The sequence below is a fragment of the Grampus griseus genome, assembly GCF_964374135.1.
Source record: "Grampus griseus genome assembly, chromosome: 8".
Taxonomy (NCBI): Eukaryota; Metazoa; Chordata; class Mammalia; order Artiodactyla; family Delphinidae; genus Grampus; species Grampus griseus.
The window spans coordinates 1388020-1403369 of NC_139002.1; the positions used below are offsets into that span (position 1 = coordinate 1388020).

General features: G+C 46.9%; 1 protein-coding gene across 2 annotated transcripts in view; it reads right to left on the reverse strand.

Moving 5' to 3' along the window:
* JAM3 (junctional adhesion molecule 3) overlaps window positions 1-15350 on the reverse strand; it is a gene marked incomplete at its 5' end in the record, with an annotated part of 60177 nt that extends 44827 nt beyond the window's left edge. For both annotated transcript variants that reach the window (XM_082659179.1, XM_082659178.1), the window contains one exon: window positions 15221-15350. In XM_082659179.1, coding sequence (XP_082515305.1) covers window positions 15221-15350 — 130 coding nt within the window. The remainder of the gene's footprint in view (window positions 1-15220) is intronic.

A 15350-nucleotide genomic window follows, 5' to 3' on the forward strand; every position in this document is an offset into this window, starting at 1 on the left:
GGACCGCAAGGTGGTCTTAGAGCTAACGGGAGCCTGATGACAGGTTTTTTCATCCTGCTACCCCCCCGCCCCCAACCCCGTTCAGCGTACAGCTTCCTGAGGGATCTTCCTCGTCATCTGGGCCTGAAAAGCACTGTGCTTCCCCTGCGTGGCGCCCCCTTGTCATCAGGAAAGGCTGTGTGGGTGGACCCTGGGCCCTGGGGTGGGGCTGGTGCAGGGGCAGCGGGGGAGCAGCCATGCCTCCGGAAACGCGGGGCCTTGCAATTAAGTCCCGGAAACTCGTCTGGATCAGAAAAGTGGTCATTCCACGGAAGGTCCAGAGAAAGGCACTAAAAAGGGGGACAGGGGGTCACCTCAAAGCCCTCTCCTAATGGAAGCAGAATCTTGGGGAGAGTTCACCCGGCCGGCTGCATCATGTTTCACCGCGTGCACCGGACCCTCCACCACGTAGAGGGCGGGGGTGAGGAAAAGAACATCTAGACCAGGAGCGGCCTCGGCGCCCTCCAGGCTGGTGCTGCTGTAACCGGCGCCCCAGGCCAGAGCAGACTCTGCAGGAGGTCGGAGGAGGGGGCCAGCGCTGGCTCTTCAGAAGACCATAAAAATCAGGCCTGAAAACACAAGAGAAGGCAGTGCTATTGGTCTAATTCACAGCCAGTCGTCAGCTGAGGGCCCTGACGGTGCCCTGGGGTGATGGATGCAGCGGAAGGCTTCCCACCTGTGACAGGTGACACCGACCCACCGCACAGGGAACTCGGCCTGGGAGCCTTTCGGCTCAGGGACCGCTGGTTCTGGCTTTACATGCCTGGGAAAAGCAGATCTTGCCCTGGAAGAAACAGTTTGCACCTTTCCCGTCTCATTAAAGCTAATTTTGCAAATTCCGAATATCTCACATGAACCTTCTAATGGGTTTTATCTGGCTTTGGTTACTGTGCTTTTTGTAAGAACTAGCTTGCTTCACTAACAGACCTCTTTCCAACCGAAGACTTTTGTTAGCTTGGAAGCGCTGAGCCTTCCTCTCCGAAGGAGAACTTTCTGGCGCTCTCCTTAGACAACAGCCGTCTACGCCGCAGTCTACACCGCAGCCTCCGCTGCGTTCGCAGGCAGGCAGAGGCCCACAGGGCGTGGAAGAAGCGGCCAGCGCTGTCTCCTCCCCGGGCGGGGAGGGGCACGGCCTTGGCCACACCTCATCGTGATGCCCTGTGCATACAGCAGTCACTCAATAAATAGGGACTGGACTCGGGGTGGGGGTGGGGGACCCTGAGGTTTGGGGGATGAAGTGGCGAAGCTCAAGGGGGATGTTTCCCGTGCGCCCTACAAAGTGGACAGGTTTGTCACGGACGGGAAATGACTGGAAAAGACGAAACCGTGCTCACAACTGCGGAAGCATGAAATGTTCACGAACTCAAGGGCTAGAGCTCTTAATAAAGGCAATCAGTATCCATCTTACGGCACCAAGAAGGGCACGGATCTGGAAGAGGAAAGTTAAGAATAGGTTTTAAATTTAAAAACCTGAAGATCACACCTTAAAATGACTTTCCATGATTTGGGAGATTTTTAAAGTGGCATCTTGTAATAGAAAAAGAAAGCAAGAAAACATAAACCTGAAGTAAACATTCTCTGGTCAGAAATATAACAAATATTATTACAAGTAAAATACAGTTTTAAATTGTTCTTAATTCTTTGTAGTTTGGATTCTGCGTTCCTGACAATGCTTCCTTCTCCGCTAGTAGAAAAAAACCTGTAGAGCTGACTCACGGCCACAAGTCAGCCTTCTCCCCGCTCAAGGCCAGCCCAGGCCAGGAGGTGTCTCTGCAACAGACACTGAGCTTGTCACTGATGCCCGAAAGAGACCCCAGCAGCGTGAGCTGAGAATGTCATTAATCTAAGGTGAAGGTGTTGCTAAGGACCCTGTTCCCACACATGAGGCAGGGAGCAGGTGACCAGCCAGGACTCCATCCTACGTGCAAAAACGCCCTGAAACGCAGAGCAGCAACTGCAGATAGTTTTTAGGAGGTGTTTCCACTCTGTGTTAAGGTAGGGGAAACTGGGAAGTGGGGGTAGCTCCACACTCCCACTCAGGCGGGAGTCATGACCCCAGCTGGGCACTGCGTGTCTCTGGGCCTCTCACAGCAGAGGGTTTCCACCGCAGAGACCCTGCCACCCGGGTCACCCGGAATCACCTGGAGTCGTCTCTGGGTGTCACAGCTGGGGGTGCTAGTAGTGGCACGGAGAGGCCAGGGGTGCTGCTAAACATCCACAACACCCAGGGCAGCACCCCCATAACAAAGGATCAACAGGCCCAAAATGTCAACAGCGCCAAGCTTGAGAAACCCTGTCTCACAGTCTCTTTCGGCTCCAAAATTCTATAACCTACATGTCTGTTGAGTTGAGGGGTAAATACTACTTCTCTGGGTATAAAGCTAACAAAGAGGACTGGAGGACTTGCTGAGACCAAGTGTAAACCAGGGTGAACTCAGGCCTCCTGTAACCAGACAGGTGGTGAGAAATCAGGCCTGTAAGACGGTTCCCTCCTCCACAGAAGTCCGACACCAACCTCCCTCGTAGGAAGAGGGAATGGCTTTAAGTATCCTATCTCGCGGGTCTGGAAAGAGGCGGATTGCAGGACTCGGCTCTTCAGCTGACGCCCTGAACTGAGCAGGGACGTAACCCAGGAGAGCTGGGAGGCCAGACTCCATGCCTAATGCATGCTCTGTTTTAGCACTTTTTGGAAACTACACGCCCCTTGGGTCTAAACAGAGGCAGAGACTTGCTGAGTTCCTCAGGGCTTTCTTCCATTTTCTCCCCTACTTTCTCTGGACACGCCCGCAGCTGAGGGCGCCCACCATCACGTGGCACCCTGGTCCCAGGACACGGGATTCCTGTGGATACTGAGGCCTATGTACTCACGTGACATTTTCTTGTCCTGAACTCATCCATTCTTCATAGCTATTTATCTAAAAAGATGCTTATTTTTAATGTAAACACACTGATTTATATTGGCAGCTCCTCTACTTAAAGATATGCTGGAATTTCCACTGAAACTTTTTATTATTCAAAGTTTGCTAGTGCAGGCCTGAAAATGTCCCCAAGCAAAAGAGGCCTAATCTTTTCTACAAATATCACTGAACCACTTTTTAAATCCAAGAATGTCAGATAATTTCTTCTTCTTTACTCTTGAAACTTAAAACTGGATTTTTGTTTTTCTAAGAAAAAATCAGGACACCAATATGTACTTTAGATGAAATGTCTTTCCTACACAGAAAAAATAAATGTAAAAACTTGCTATCTCATCAAAATAAGGCATCAGGGAAGCTTTAGTATGAGAAAGTTCCTCTAAATGAGGTTTGTAACCTAAACAATCAGAGGACTATATATAAAATAGATAACTCATAAGGACCTGCTGTATAGCACAGGGAGCTCTACTCAATACTGTGCAATGGCCTATATGAGAAAAGAATCTAAAAAAGAACGGATATATGTGTACGTATAACTGATTCACTTTGCTGTACAGCAGAAACTAACACAACATTGTTAATCAACTATACGCCAATAAAAATAAAAAAAAAAAGAACCAGAGGACTAATAAAATCCTAGAACCCAAGGGGAATAAAGCCAAGAACGACACTGTTTACATCCGCATAGCATTTTATAATGTACAGGACCACTTTCACGTACAGTCTCACTTGATGCACCTAAGAGTCCTGTAAAGTGGGTATTTATCTGTAGATAAAGAGAAGAGGGCTCGGATATATTAGGAGACAATTACAGCCTCAAAACTTGAAAGTATCAGAGGCCAAGGTAGAAACCAGGTCTTCTGACTCGAAATTATTTAAAATAACAATTAAGAAACATACAGGGCTTCGCTGGTGGCGCAGTGGTTGAGAGTCCGCCTGCCGATGCAGGGGACACGGGTTCGTGCCCTGGTCTGGGAAGATCCCACGTGCCGCGGAGCGGCTGGGCCCGTGAGCCATGGCCGCTGAGCCTGCGCGTCCGGAGCCTGTGCTCCGCAACGGGAGAGGCCACAACAGTGAGAGGCCCACGTACCGCAAAAAAAAAAAAAAAAAAAAAAAGAAACATACAAATTAGGCCCTGGTTTCTCATCTGTCCAGGTTGTAATTTGTTTGAATAGAAATAGGTGTCAGCCCCCATCTAAAATGGCTAGTGAACCCCCTGCCCCTTTCCCAAACCACAACTAAGAACAGACACTCACCTCCCTGTGCTGGGCCAGTGCAAGGCCACGAAGGCAGCAGAGGGGAAGAAGAGAACTTCTCAGTCTTACCTGATTATAGCTAAGGCGTCTAAGTGCTGCAAATCTGAGGACACTGCTAAGACGAAACCTGGGGCCTGGGAAGGGGCCTCCTTGTAATGGAGGAGTCCAAAAGCCTGCACTTGATAAGGTTCATTTTGCATTTGCCTCTGATTAATTGAGGATTAAATGAATTGTAGTAAAGTAGTAATAGGAGTATTAGCAGCAGCATCAACAGTTAGTAGTGACAGTAAATCTCTAAAACCCAGCACTGAGAGCTTATTACACCAGGCCCTCTGCTAAGCACTTAATTATGTAATTAATTTTAATTTTACTGTATCGATTAGTGTAATTTTTGTTAGCACTCATATAGATAACTTTGATAGGAACACTATATATAGTCACTGGTTTGCAAAACAATCCTACAAAGTTATATGTTTTTCTGCTTTTTTATAGGTAAGGAGATTGACCTGGACAAGTCCTACAGTGGAGCTGAGATTCAAACCTGGTGTAGCTTACGTTCTTCCTGATGGAACAGGAATTCAGAAAGGAAGAGATCGCTACAGGCTAGAGACCTAAAAAAGCCTTTACAGAGAAGTGTGTTGAGCTGGATACCAGGGAATGAGTGGAACTGAGCAGAAAGAGGGTGATCTGCACTGGGGTAGATGGGCCATGACAATAAAACAAATGGCGACACACAAGGGTGATTCAGGAGACAGTGATGGAACACTTCTACAGAGCCCAAGACCATGCTCCAAATCGCGTGATTTCCCCGACAAAACTGAATTGAGTGAATACACTCTTAGGGTCAATTTTCTCTTTATGACATAGCCATTATCTTGTAGAAGAAAAGGAAAAGGCTACGTTTCTCTAGAACCCAACTCCTCTACGGAGAGGGCTGGTGTGGACGCCAAAGTGCCTCGTCTCCGCCACCCGAAGCCCAAACCCGGCGATTCTCCCGTGAAGGCAGCGCCCCTGCTGGAGCCCAGGACTTGTACAGCCCAGTCCTGCGGGGCAGGGCAGGAGAGCCAAGACAGGACCCCCAGACTGGAGTCTCTGAGCGCCAGTTAAAGAGTCTTCCTCCAAGTTTTGTGAGGAGTAGTTTCAAAACTGGGAGCTGAGGGCTTCCCTGGTGGCGTAGTGGTTGAGAGTCCGCCTGCCGATGCAGGGGAGGCGGGTTCGTGCCCCGGTGCGGGAGGATCCCACGTACCACGGAGCAGCTAGGCCCGTGAGCCAAGGCCGCTGAGCCTGTGCATCCGGAGCCTGTGCTCCGCAACGGGAGAGGCCACAACAGTGAGAGGCCCGCATACCGCAAAAAAAAAAAAAAGAAAAGAAAAGAAAAGAAAAAACTGGGAGCTGAAAGGCGCTGCTCGCACAAGGACAGAAACACCAAAGTCCTAACACGTTTTATTTTCTCTGCACATAGAAAACGTACCTGCCGAGAACAGCACAGAAAGCAAATGTGTTAGTGGAAGAGGGAACAAAACACGAAAACGCACTCGTCCCAGAGAAAGTCACCAGCCTGAGGATGCCCAGGGGGAGCAGCCCTCTGTGCTGCAAACCACATGTAGGGGGCAGGGGAGGGGGGTCAGCCACGGGGCCACCAGGAGGGTATTTGTTCTGGCTTCAGCAAGGGCCAGATCCCTCATCCAACATCACGAGACGTCCTTTAGGCCTGTTCTCTCATCACCATTGCCTAGGGGAGAGACAGACAGACACAGACACGGACACCGAGGGAGATGGAAAGGCAGCTCCAGCAGGGGTTTCTCTGTTTTTCCTGGGGCTTCACCCTGCACACCTCCTGGACCTGTGCTAACACGACAGAGCACTGCAGAATCGCAGAATTAAGCATCTCTGAAGCCACGTGCATACTTTGTTTTCCATTTAAATCAAAGTCTTCCCTCTGACCTACCCACAGAGTGAGCTAAACTGGAAATGTACGGAAATTACGACCAGATGCTTCACACGGACAGTCACCATCCATAACACAGCCTCACAGAAGTCAGGCTGGGACGGAGTTAAGGGCAAGAAGAAATAACAGAATAATAAAAGAACACACTTGTATACCAGTCCTGAGCTCTGCATGCAGTCAGCATCTACTTCAGAAGACACACTCCAGGGACCCTGGGCCCCCGAGGAGGCCTCTCAACCTGAGGTCACAAATGATCTTCTGGGGGTTGTAACCCCCAAAATAGTATATAAAATTTCCACATATGTACATGAAAGTACTATTTGGAAAAAAGGGCCATAACTTCCATCATCTACACGGTGTTCCTGACATAAACTACTCCACAGACGAAGGTCTGAAACAGGACCTGGTGAATTAAAGACACAAACATTTGTTCTTACTGAACCACTGCTCTAGAGGTTCACGGCTAACGTTCTCTACTGGCAGTGGACTTAAAAGCGAGACCAAATACGGTCAGAGTGAAAACTCCATATCTGACACTAGATATCAAACAACAGATTACCAACCCAACCAAATAGTGGTCTATTTTTTTCTTCCTGGTAAACAAACACAGGAACTCTTAAAACACTAGATCCAGTAAGTAAGGTTGTAGCAGATTAAAAAAACAAACAAACACAAAACCTGAGCTTCTGAAAGATGTAATTTCCTAACCTCTTGGAGTAGAAGAGGGCTTCAAACCAAGGTTACCCGGCTCTAAAAACTTCCAAACTTTCAGAAGAGGAAGACATTTCTATGAACTGGGCTTTCAAAACCTTCAAATGAATTTTTAATTAACAAATAAAGTAATTCAACGAATCAGTTAAAAATTCTCTGGTATTCCCATAAAACCACTTCTTTGGATCTGAAATTCACACTGTGAGTTATCTAACAGGGGAAAGAAATGTGAATGTGTTGGTGGTAGGAGAAGAGGAATGCTGCTTAAATTACTTTCAAGCGACTTGGATTAAAACCAATATTATTTCCCCAAGGTCCCCAAATGAATCACGTGCAAAGCTGGGAAGTGGGTCCAGAGTTCCTGACACCCACGTGTGCTCCCTCCTCCACCCAGAAAAGGATCTGAGAGGCAGCGGACAGCGGAGCCTGGGATGGGTGGTCCCTCTCACCTCACCCTGTAGGCATCTGAATCTGAAAACCTGGAGAGCTCTTCACCTGTCCTGTTACCAGCAGAGTGGGGAGCTGCTGTCCCAGACACCTGTATAGTGTGGGACAGCAGTAATTCTCCAAATTTTAAGTTGCTGCGTCTCAAATGATCAATGCTCATTACTCTTCAGATAAACCCACCCAAGGATGGGGATAACGGCTGTGCAGTTGGGTATATATATGTCTTTATAACAGGACAGCCCCATCCTGACAGCAGTGATGCTTACTTAGCAAGACTCATTCAACCCCTTCCCCCAACCCTATCAGACCTTCGTGGGCGTATATGTGCTCTGAAAAAGCAGAGCCAATATTTTAATTTCATTTTATACTTGAAAAATGAAAACAGAAGCATTACCTTCAGAATATAAACTTTTAAAGGAAGGTGTGTGACCCTTAAGTTATATAGAAGGGGGCCTACGTTAGGTAAAGCCGAGGTTCTTGTTTCCAGCTCCAGCTGTGGGTTAGCTTCTCCAAAAGGCCTCGGCACTCCAACTTTGGAGAGCCCACGCAAGCAAACTGCAGTTTTTACTGCACCTCTGGGCTCTCGAGAAGGGGGCGATCTTTAACGCAGCAAGTAAAATAGCTGTAGGCTGAACCCAGAAAATAATAGGATGGGTGGGGCATGACCCTGAGGGTCATTAGGGAGACTGCGCCAATGGGCCAGCAGGAAGGCAGAGCTGAGCCTGAGACTTCCCAACCCTGCCAGGCCCTGAAAGCCATCCCAGATGACCATGTCTCTCACACAAAGCGTCCCCAGATCTGCACAGATTGCGATCAACCAAACGTCATTTACGAGTAAAGAAAAACAAGTCACTGCAAGTAAGAGTCATAAGAAACAACAAACATTAGATTTAGACCCCCAAGAACGTCAGATATTTGAAGTCTCACATGCAGAATATAAAACAGCTGTACGTGAAATGTTTAAAAATAAAAAAGTAAGGGCTTCCCTGGTGGCGCAGTGGAGAACCCACCTGCCAATGCAGGGGACACGGGTTCGAGCCCTGGTCCAGGAAGATCCCTCATGCCGTGAACAACTAAGCCCGTGCACCGCAACTACTGAGCCTGTGCTCTAGAGCCTGTGAGCCTCAACTACTGAAGCCCGCAAGCCACAGCTACTGAAGCCTGCACGCCTAGAGCCCATGCTCCACAAGAGAAGCACCGCAATGAGAAGCCTGTGCACCACAACGAAGAGTAGCCCCCACTTGCCACAACCAGAGAAAGCCTGTGCGAAGCAAAGAAGACCCAACGCAGCCAAAAATAAATAAATAAAATAATAAAATTTATTTTTTCAAAAATAAATAAATAAAATTAAAAAGGAGTGAAAATGAGCAGGCAAAAGAAACCAGATTATAAAAAGAATCAAGTAAACTTTTAGAAATGAATATAATGGGTTAAAAAAACAACTTCATACATTGGTTAAATAACAGATTAGACATGGCTGGCAAAAGAAACAATTGTAAAACAAAACTAAATAAATAACCCAGAACAGCACAAAGAAAGAAGAACATGAAATTACAACAGAAAGGTTAACAGTCTTGGAAGATGGAAGACTGAATATATCTAATCAGAGTTCCAAAAGGAAAGAGTTACGAAAATAGAAGCTGGGCAGTATTTGAACTCATACTACCTGAGAATTCTCCAGAAAGATATAAAGTCACAGATACACAAAGTATAACAAATTAACAAGTAGAATAATTAAAAAGAAATGCACCCTAGACACACACAGTAACATTTCAGAACGCCAAAGAGAAGACAAGATCTTTAAAGTGGCTGGAGAAAGACAGGCTGATGACGTGACGGCAGGTTTCACAACAGGAACGATGGAAACCAGAAAGCATCCGTGTAATGGAGCCCAGGCTCCAAGTCAAAATAACTGTCAACCTAAAATTACATACCTAGTAAATCTATACTTCAAGAACAAGATGAAAATAAAGATATTTTCGGATATAAACAAAAATGAATTCAACATCAATAGACCTACCCTAAAGGGAGTGACTATGAACTATTCTAGAAGCTTCCTAACTGACCTACCCTCTCCCACCATCTTGAATATAATATCATTCCAACACGTGTAAAATCATTTGATCAGATCACTTCCTGCTTCAAACTGCCACATGAATTTCTAGAACCTACATAATAAGGTCCATGACCATCTATCTGGCTCCTCAACTTACCAGCTGTGACCTGGGCCAGGTAACTAACCTGCCTGAGCCTCAGGTTCAGCACCTGCAACGTGAGCCCTATAGGGACTGACCGCTGACATGGGCTAAGACCCCCGTACCGTAGCGCTCTCCGCAGTGCCTGGCAGCTGTTACTAGTTATCATTATGATAACTCATTGGTCCCAAAATACAACATATGCATTCCCAACGCCACGCCTTTGCTCACGGTATTTCCTCCACTTCACTGGCCCCTAACACGTCCATTCCCCAAAAATCTGCACTAAGTCAACCAAATTACTGCCAAAAGTCCAGCTGCTTCTTGAAATTTTCCTCTACCAGGCCAGCCCAAAGTAAGTGCTCTCACTTCTAAACACGTAAAACATTGACCCAAAGTGCTACTCTGTTCATTAACAACCTAAACTGTGTGATGTTTCTGGTCTGGGGAAGCGCTTATCTCAGCTATCCCTGTTCTGCCTGTGGAAAGCTCTACTGCCATGAAAACGGAGATTTTTGCCTAATAATGATGGATTGGCTGATTGAGCTCCAGGGCCCTGGTAGAGACACTTTAGAGGAAAAACATGGCACCAAATTTAAAAAAAAAGAAAAAAGGAAAGAAAAGGCAGTTGTCTTAGGATGTGCTGCATTCCTTGTAATCCTCCAGACAGCTGCACTTCATTCTAAAGACGTCAAATATTTTCCTTAGAGAAAGACATCCCACGAGGAAGTCCTGGTGGGCAGGAAGAAGTGATAAGGGAACTTCAGCTGTCAGCTTACTTCAGGAAACATCTTTCAGAGTCTGTTTCCCAAGGAAGTCAATTTGGCCTGGTATTTGTATCACCCAAGACAAAGAAAACAGTCCCCCAGGAGCTGCCCGGCTGGCACGAACGAGGGGTCCATAAACACGGGCTGATGCCGAAAAGGCAGAGCAAAGCAGCTCCTCAGATGATTCCGTTTGTTTGTTCAAAAAAAGGAAGAGGCAGGTATTCTCATCAACCCTCTTTCAGTTTTCCAGCTAAGCACTTGCGGAGGATGCCACAGCTGGCTGCCCAACCCAAGAGCCAGGAACAGCAAATCTCTCAAATGGGTCACAAAGAATGCGTGATCAAACCCAACTTCAAGGCTGCCCGTCCTTCTTGCACTGCAGCTGACATTAATTCAGGAGCTAGAAAAAGCCACAATCACATGCTATCACTTTTAACTAAGTTTTCCCACTTTAAAAGAAAATCTTTACTAAGTGTCAAAATTAAAATTCCACTATTTTGTCTAGGAGGCCCCCAAAGTGCAATTGTTTTCATTATATAAAAAAAATCCTTATCAAAGAAAACTTGGGGGAAAAAAACCCCAAAAGAATCAGTCAGAAAAACAAGAGAAAAGTAGAAAACAATCAGCCATAAGACCTGGTGGTCCAGTGGTTAGGACTCTGCGCTTCCACTGCAGGGGGCACAGGTTCGATCCCTGTTCAGGGAACTAAGATCCCACGTGCTGCACAGCACAGCCAAAGTAAATAAATAATAATTTTTTTTTTTAAATCAGCCATAAGACCTGCTACTCAAAGACAGCACCTATCAACATTTTGGTTCACTATCTTCCAGATGTTTTTCCTCTAAGGAAAAGATGTTTTGTGTAATTGGAATCCTATGGTGTATGACTGTGTTACTTAAATGACTCCACAAGCATTTCCCCATGTTTTTCTTCTTCATAACCTCATGTAACTACATAGAGTAGATGAGAGAAAGAAGATGTTTAAAGTAAACCAAGTCAAGAAATGCCATTCTCGTTCTTCCACAAAAACTCCTGTTTTTACTGTAGTAAAAACCAAGAATTTCCAAAAGTTTCTGGGGTCACTGGAGATAAGATACATAAAAAAATGCTTGGACGCATAGGAAGTGTTTAAGAAATGTCAACTGACTTTCAAGTGACAAAGGCAATATTTACTATAGTCCCTGGAAAGATACAAAAGAAATTAAATTCAGCCTCTGTTCCCAATGGATTTTTAATAACACTGAGAAGATAAAATGCATTTACACCCAACAACTAAAGTGCAACATAATTCGGCATGCAGTAACCCTGGCTCTTCAAGCGCTTGGGATGCCTTGTCCCTTTCTGCACCCCTAGCATGAAGGACATATTACAGATACTCAGTAAATGTCTGTTGTACTGAACAGAGCTACAGACTACAAGCTACGCTTCAGAGACAGTAAAGATCACTGTGAGCTGAGGTTAAGCTGGGCAAAGCAGACAACGTGAACATGGCAGAACTTGATTTGAGCAATATTTTGCAGAAAGAAAGCTGAACCATAGAAGCCTTGGGATGCTGTGAAAATGAAAGACGGCATAAGAAAAAAATGTTTGTATAGTCCTAATCTATTAACGAGTTAGATGTTTCTACACGAACAGCGTTGAAACCTCAGCTGTACATACTAACTACTCATGGGAAAAATAATATATATATATATATATAAAACACATAGTAGATATTACTTAAAAACAAAGAAAACACACCAACACAAAGTACTACAGCATTCCTAGACATCAGAAACAAGGGCTAATTCTCAGGAAGCTTTGTGTGTGTCATGACATGTGGGAAAAGGCAGAAGATTAAGGCCTTAGATCTCCACATATAGAACCACAGTGGATACTGTCCTTACTAAACTAGGTGTAAAAGAATGTGCTTACCAAAACTTTCTTTCAGGAACCCTTTCGACTCCACTGAAGCTATCTGCATGTACTGTGAGCATCCAGGGGGTAAACACAGGAGATGTGAAATCGGCTTCAGCCCTAACAGCATCACATTCACCACCTGATTATACACTTGTCTTAAAGAGAATCCAGTGTCATGACTAGGGTATCACTTAGCAGACTCCATACATCCTGACTTCACCAACACACAAATTTTCCTTTGTTTTACTCCACTTGTGCTTGTGAAAAAATGCAAAGAATTTATGGAGAAGGAATTTGCTAAGATTACATCGCTAACAGCTGCTGGCTGGATTGTACTAAATCGACAGCCTCTCCGGTCACATTATATGGCCATCTCAGAAAGTGGGCTATTCATACAAACCTGGTTTCTTTCAAAAGAATTGATTGAAGCCTGCCCCGCCAGGCTGCCTTAAGAGCAAGTTTCCCAGAGCTTGGGGTTGGGTGTGTGAACATTCTGTCTGTCTGTACCGCTGCAATTACTTGTGATTAACAATCTCTAATAGCTGCCCATTCAGTCTCCTCAGCCTGAAGCACTCAGAACAAATGCCTTCAACAGGCCCTTCAGGAATGAACAGCTGATCTGTAGCAGTGCATGCTTCAGGGCAGGTGGTCCTTGTTTTTCTGAACACACACATGCACATGCATGTCTGATAACGCTTATATCAGTCAGATATAATTAATTCAAAAGACTGAAAACAACACAAAATAGGTCATTTAAAAATGTTTCAGAGGTCCAAACATATGCAAATGGAAAATTTACAATTTTTTTCAAAAATTTCCTGGAAATTATGATTTTCAGATTTTGCTAAACTCTCACACACAGATTGTCTTACCCCAAGAATACACAAACTGTAACTGTTTTAACTCTAAATGAAGCACTTCTCTAGGACATCAAAAGATTTGGAAACCCGACAATAATTACCACATAATCATTCAAAAAAGACATGTGGTATATAACATTTGCAAAGATGAATTGCACCTGTCACCAATTCAACAAAAGAATACTTTATCTACAAACCACGCAGCGTTGCACATTTAAAAATCTGGTTAAAATGATCCATAACAAGAACTCCATGTCAAACAGAATAGTACAAGTAACCAAAAAAATGGATTAACACAAATGGTTGATTTCCACATCTGAAACACATGGGATGTCACCCTGAGCAAGTTACTGAATCTCTCCGTACTTGTTTCTTAGTCCACAAAATGGGCAAGATGATACTAACAACCTTTTAGAGTTATCAATATTAAATTAATACATATTAAATTTTTATAACAGAGCCTGGCAAAAGGTAGCTAATAAAGAATGTTTGTATTATATCAGGAACCAGCTTTTTTTTTAAATGCGAACACGCATAAATAATAGCAATTGAAAAGTGTCATCATGAAAATAAAAGAGACACAGCTGTGATGCCCTGTGACCGAATACAGTTTTCAAGATATTACTGTATATTTAGAGCATAAGCAAATAACAGAAAAGAGCTCCCTACTAAAAATGATAGCTACATCCCTTCAAAGTGTATTAATACATCCTACCACCTCTATTCTTTGTCATTAGTGCTATTTTGCAAAACTGTGATTATCCCTCCTGTGTTCTACAGGTGAATACCAGTCCTTAGCACACAAGTAGCCCCTCCGGGATACCAAAGTAAGAAGTTAATGGGGACTTTCCTGGCGGTCCAGTGGTTAAAAAAAAATTAAATTAAAAAGAATTTTTTCTAAAATAAGTTAAGGGGATGTGAAGGCCTTTAGCATCCACTAGTTTTACTAACAAACCACCAACTTGAAACTCATTCCTGAACTAAACTGCCAAATGTTTCTGCGATAAAAACTGCAAACTCTCATGTGAACAGATCTTCTCAATAGGGAGTTGTTCCAGTCTGTGAATAGGACACTGTCAGTGTGACCAACAAAGCCGGGAGGGGACATTCCTGACACCCCTGTCCCCTGGCTAGCCTTTGATCATTCATCTCTCCCAACCACACGTTTGTGGAAACCACTTTCAAGCACAGCATAGGGACAACATCTACTCCCTGAACTTCGTCCTCATCACAGAGCCCTGCTCCCCGGCTTCTGCCCGGACCCTCACTGTTCACGTCACCCCCGAGGACCACCCCACAATGAGCCTCCAACACAGGAGCCTTTGTTTTCCTAGTACGCCGCCCACCCCACCCCCAAACAGTCACTTGGGGCTTCGCTGTGTACACTCTGGCAAACATCACGGGATGACGATGGCAACTAAGCAGACCACAGACCGACCCGAGAACGGGGGGAAACTGCTGATGCCCCAGGCGAGGCTGGCGCGGCGCTCGGGACCCCGGGTCTGAGTGTCCCTTGCTCCCGGGGGCAGACTTCGGGCTCAGTGCTCTCTCTGGACTCTGCTCTGAGGACTACGTGGGACCGCGGTCTCGAGCGCCTAGCGCGCGCCCACGGCCCCCAGCGTGTGGTCTCGCCGTCCGGCTGCCCGGGGCCTCCAGCCGGGGGTTGGGGGTGTTGGGGGTGGGCTGGGGGGAGGAAGGACAGACCAACGCCCCGTCCGAGCCGCCCCCGGGCCACTCCAGGGCGGGCTGCAGGGCTGGGCGCCGGCGGGACAAAGGGGACCGGGAACGGGTCGGCTTTGTTCGAGGAGTGATGGAGCGCAGGGCCACGGGCCCCGGGTCGGACCCCGCACCCCGGGACGCCCTGCACCCAGACCCTCAGACCGCCAGGATTCCCCTACCTCTGGGACCCCCGACGCCCGCACCTCTTCCCCGGCCCGCACCCCCTACCCCGACCCGGGGCCCGCACCTCTGGGGCCCCCGCACCTTCGGGGCCGCTCCCCGCCCCTCCCGGACCCCGGGACCCCCACATCCCTGACCCCGTACATGGACCGGACCCCCGCATCCCCGGGATTCCCCTCCCTGAACCCAGGACCCCCCGCACCACCCACCCCCGGGCCCCCGCGCCCGCCCCCCACTCCGCCCGGACCCCTCCGGCCGCGCCCGGCGGAGGCCCGCGTACTCACCCCGCAGGAGCAGCAGCAGGGCGAGCGCGGGCCGCCGCCTCAGCGCCATGTCGAGAGCAGCTGAGGGGCCGAGGGCCCGCTCCCGGCGCAGGCGCCCTGCCCGCGGCCCTGCGCCCGCCCCGGTCACCAT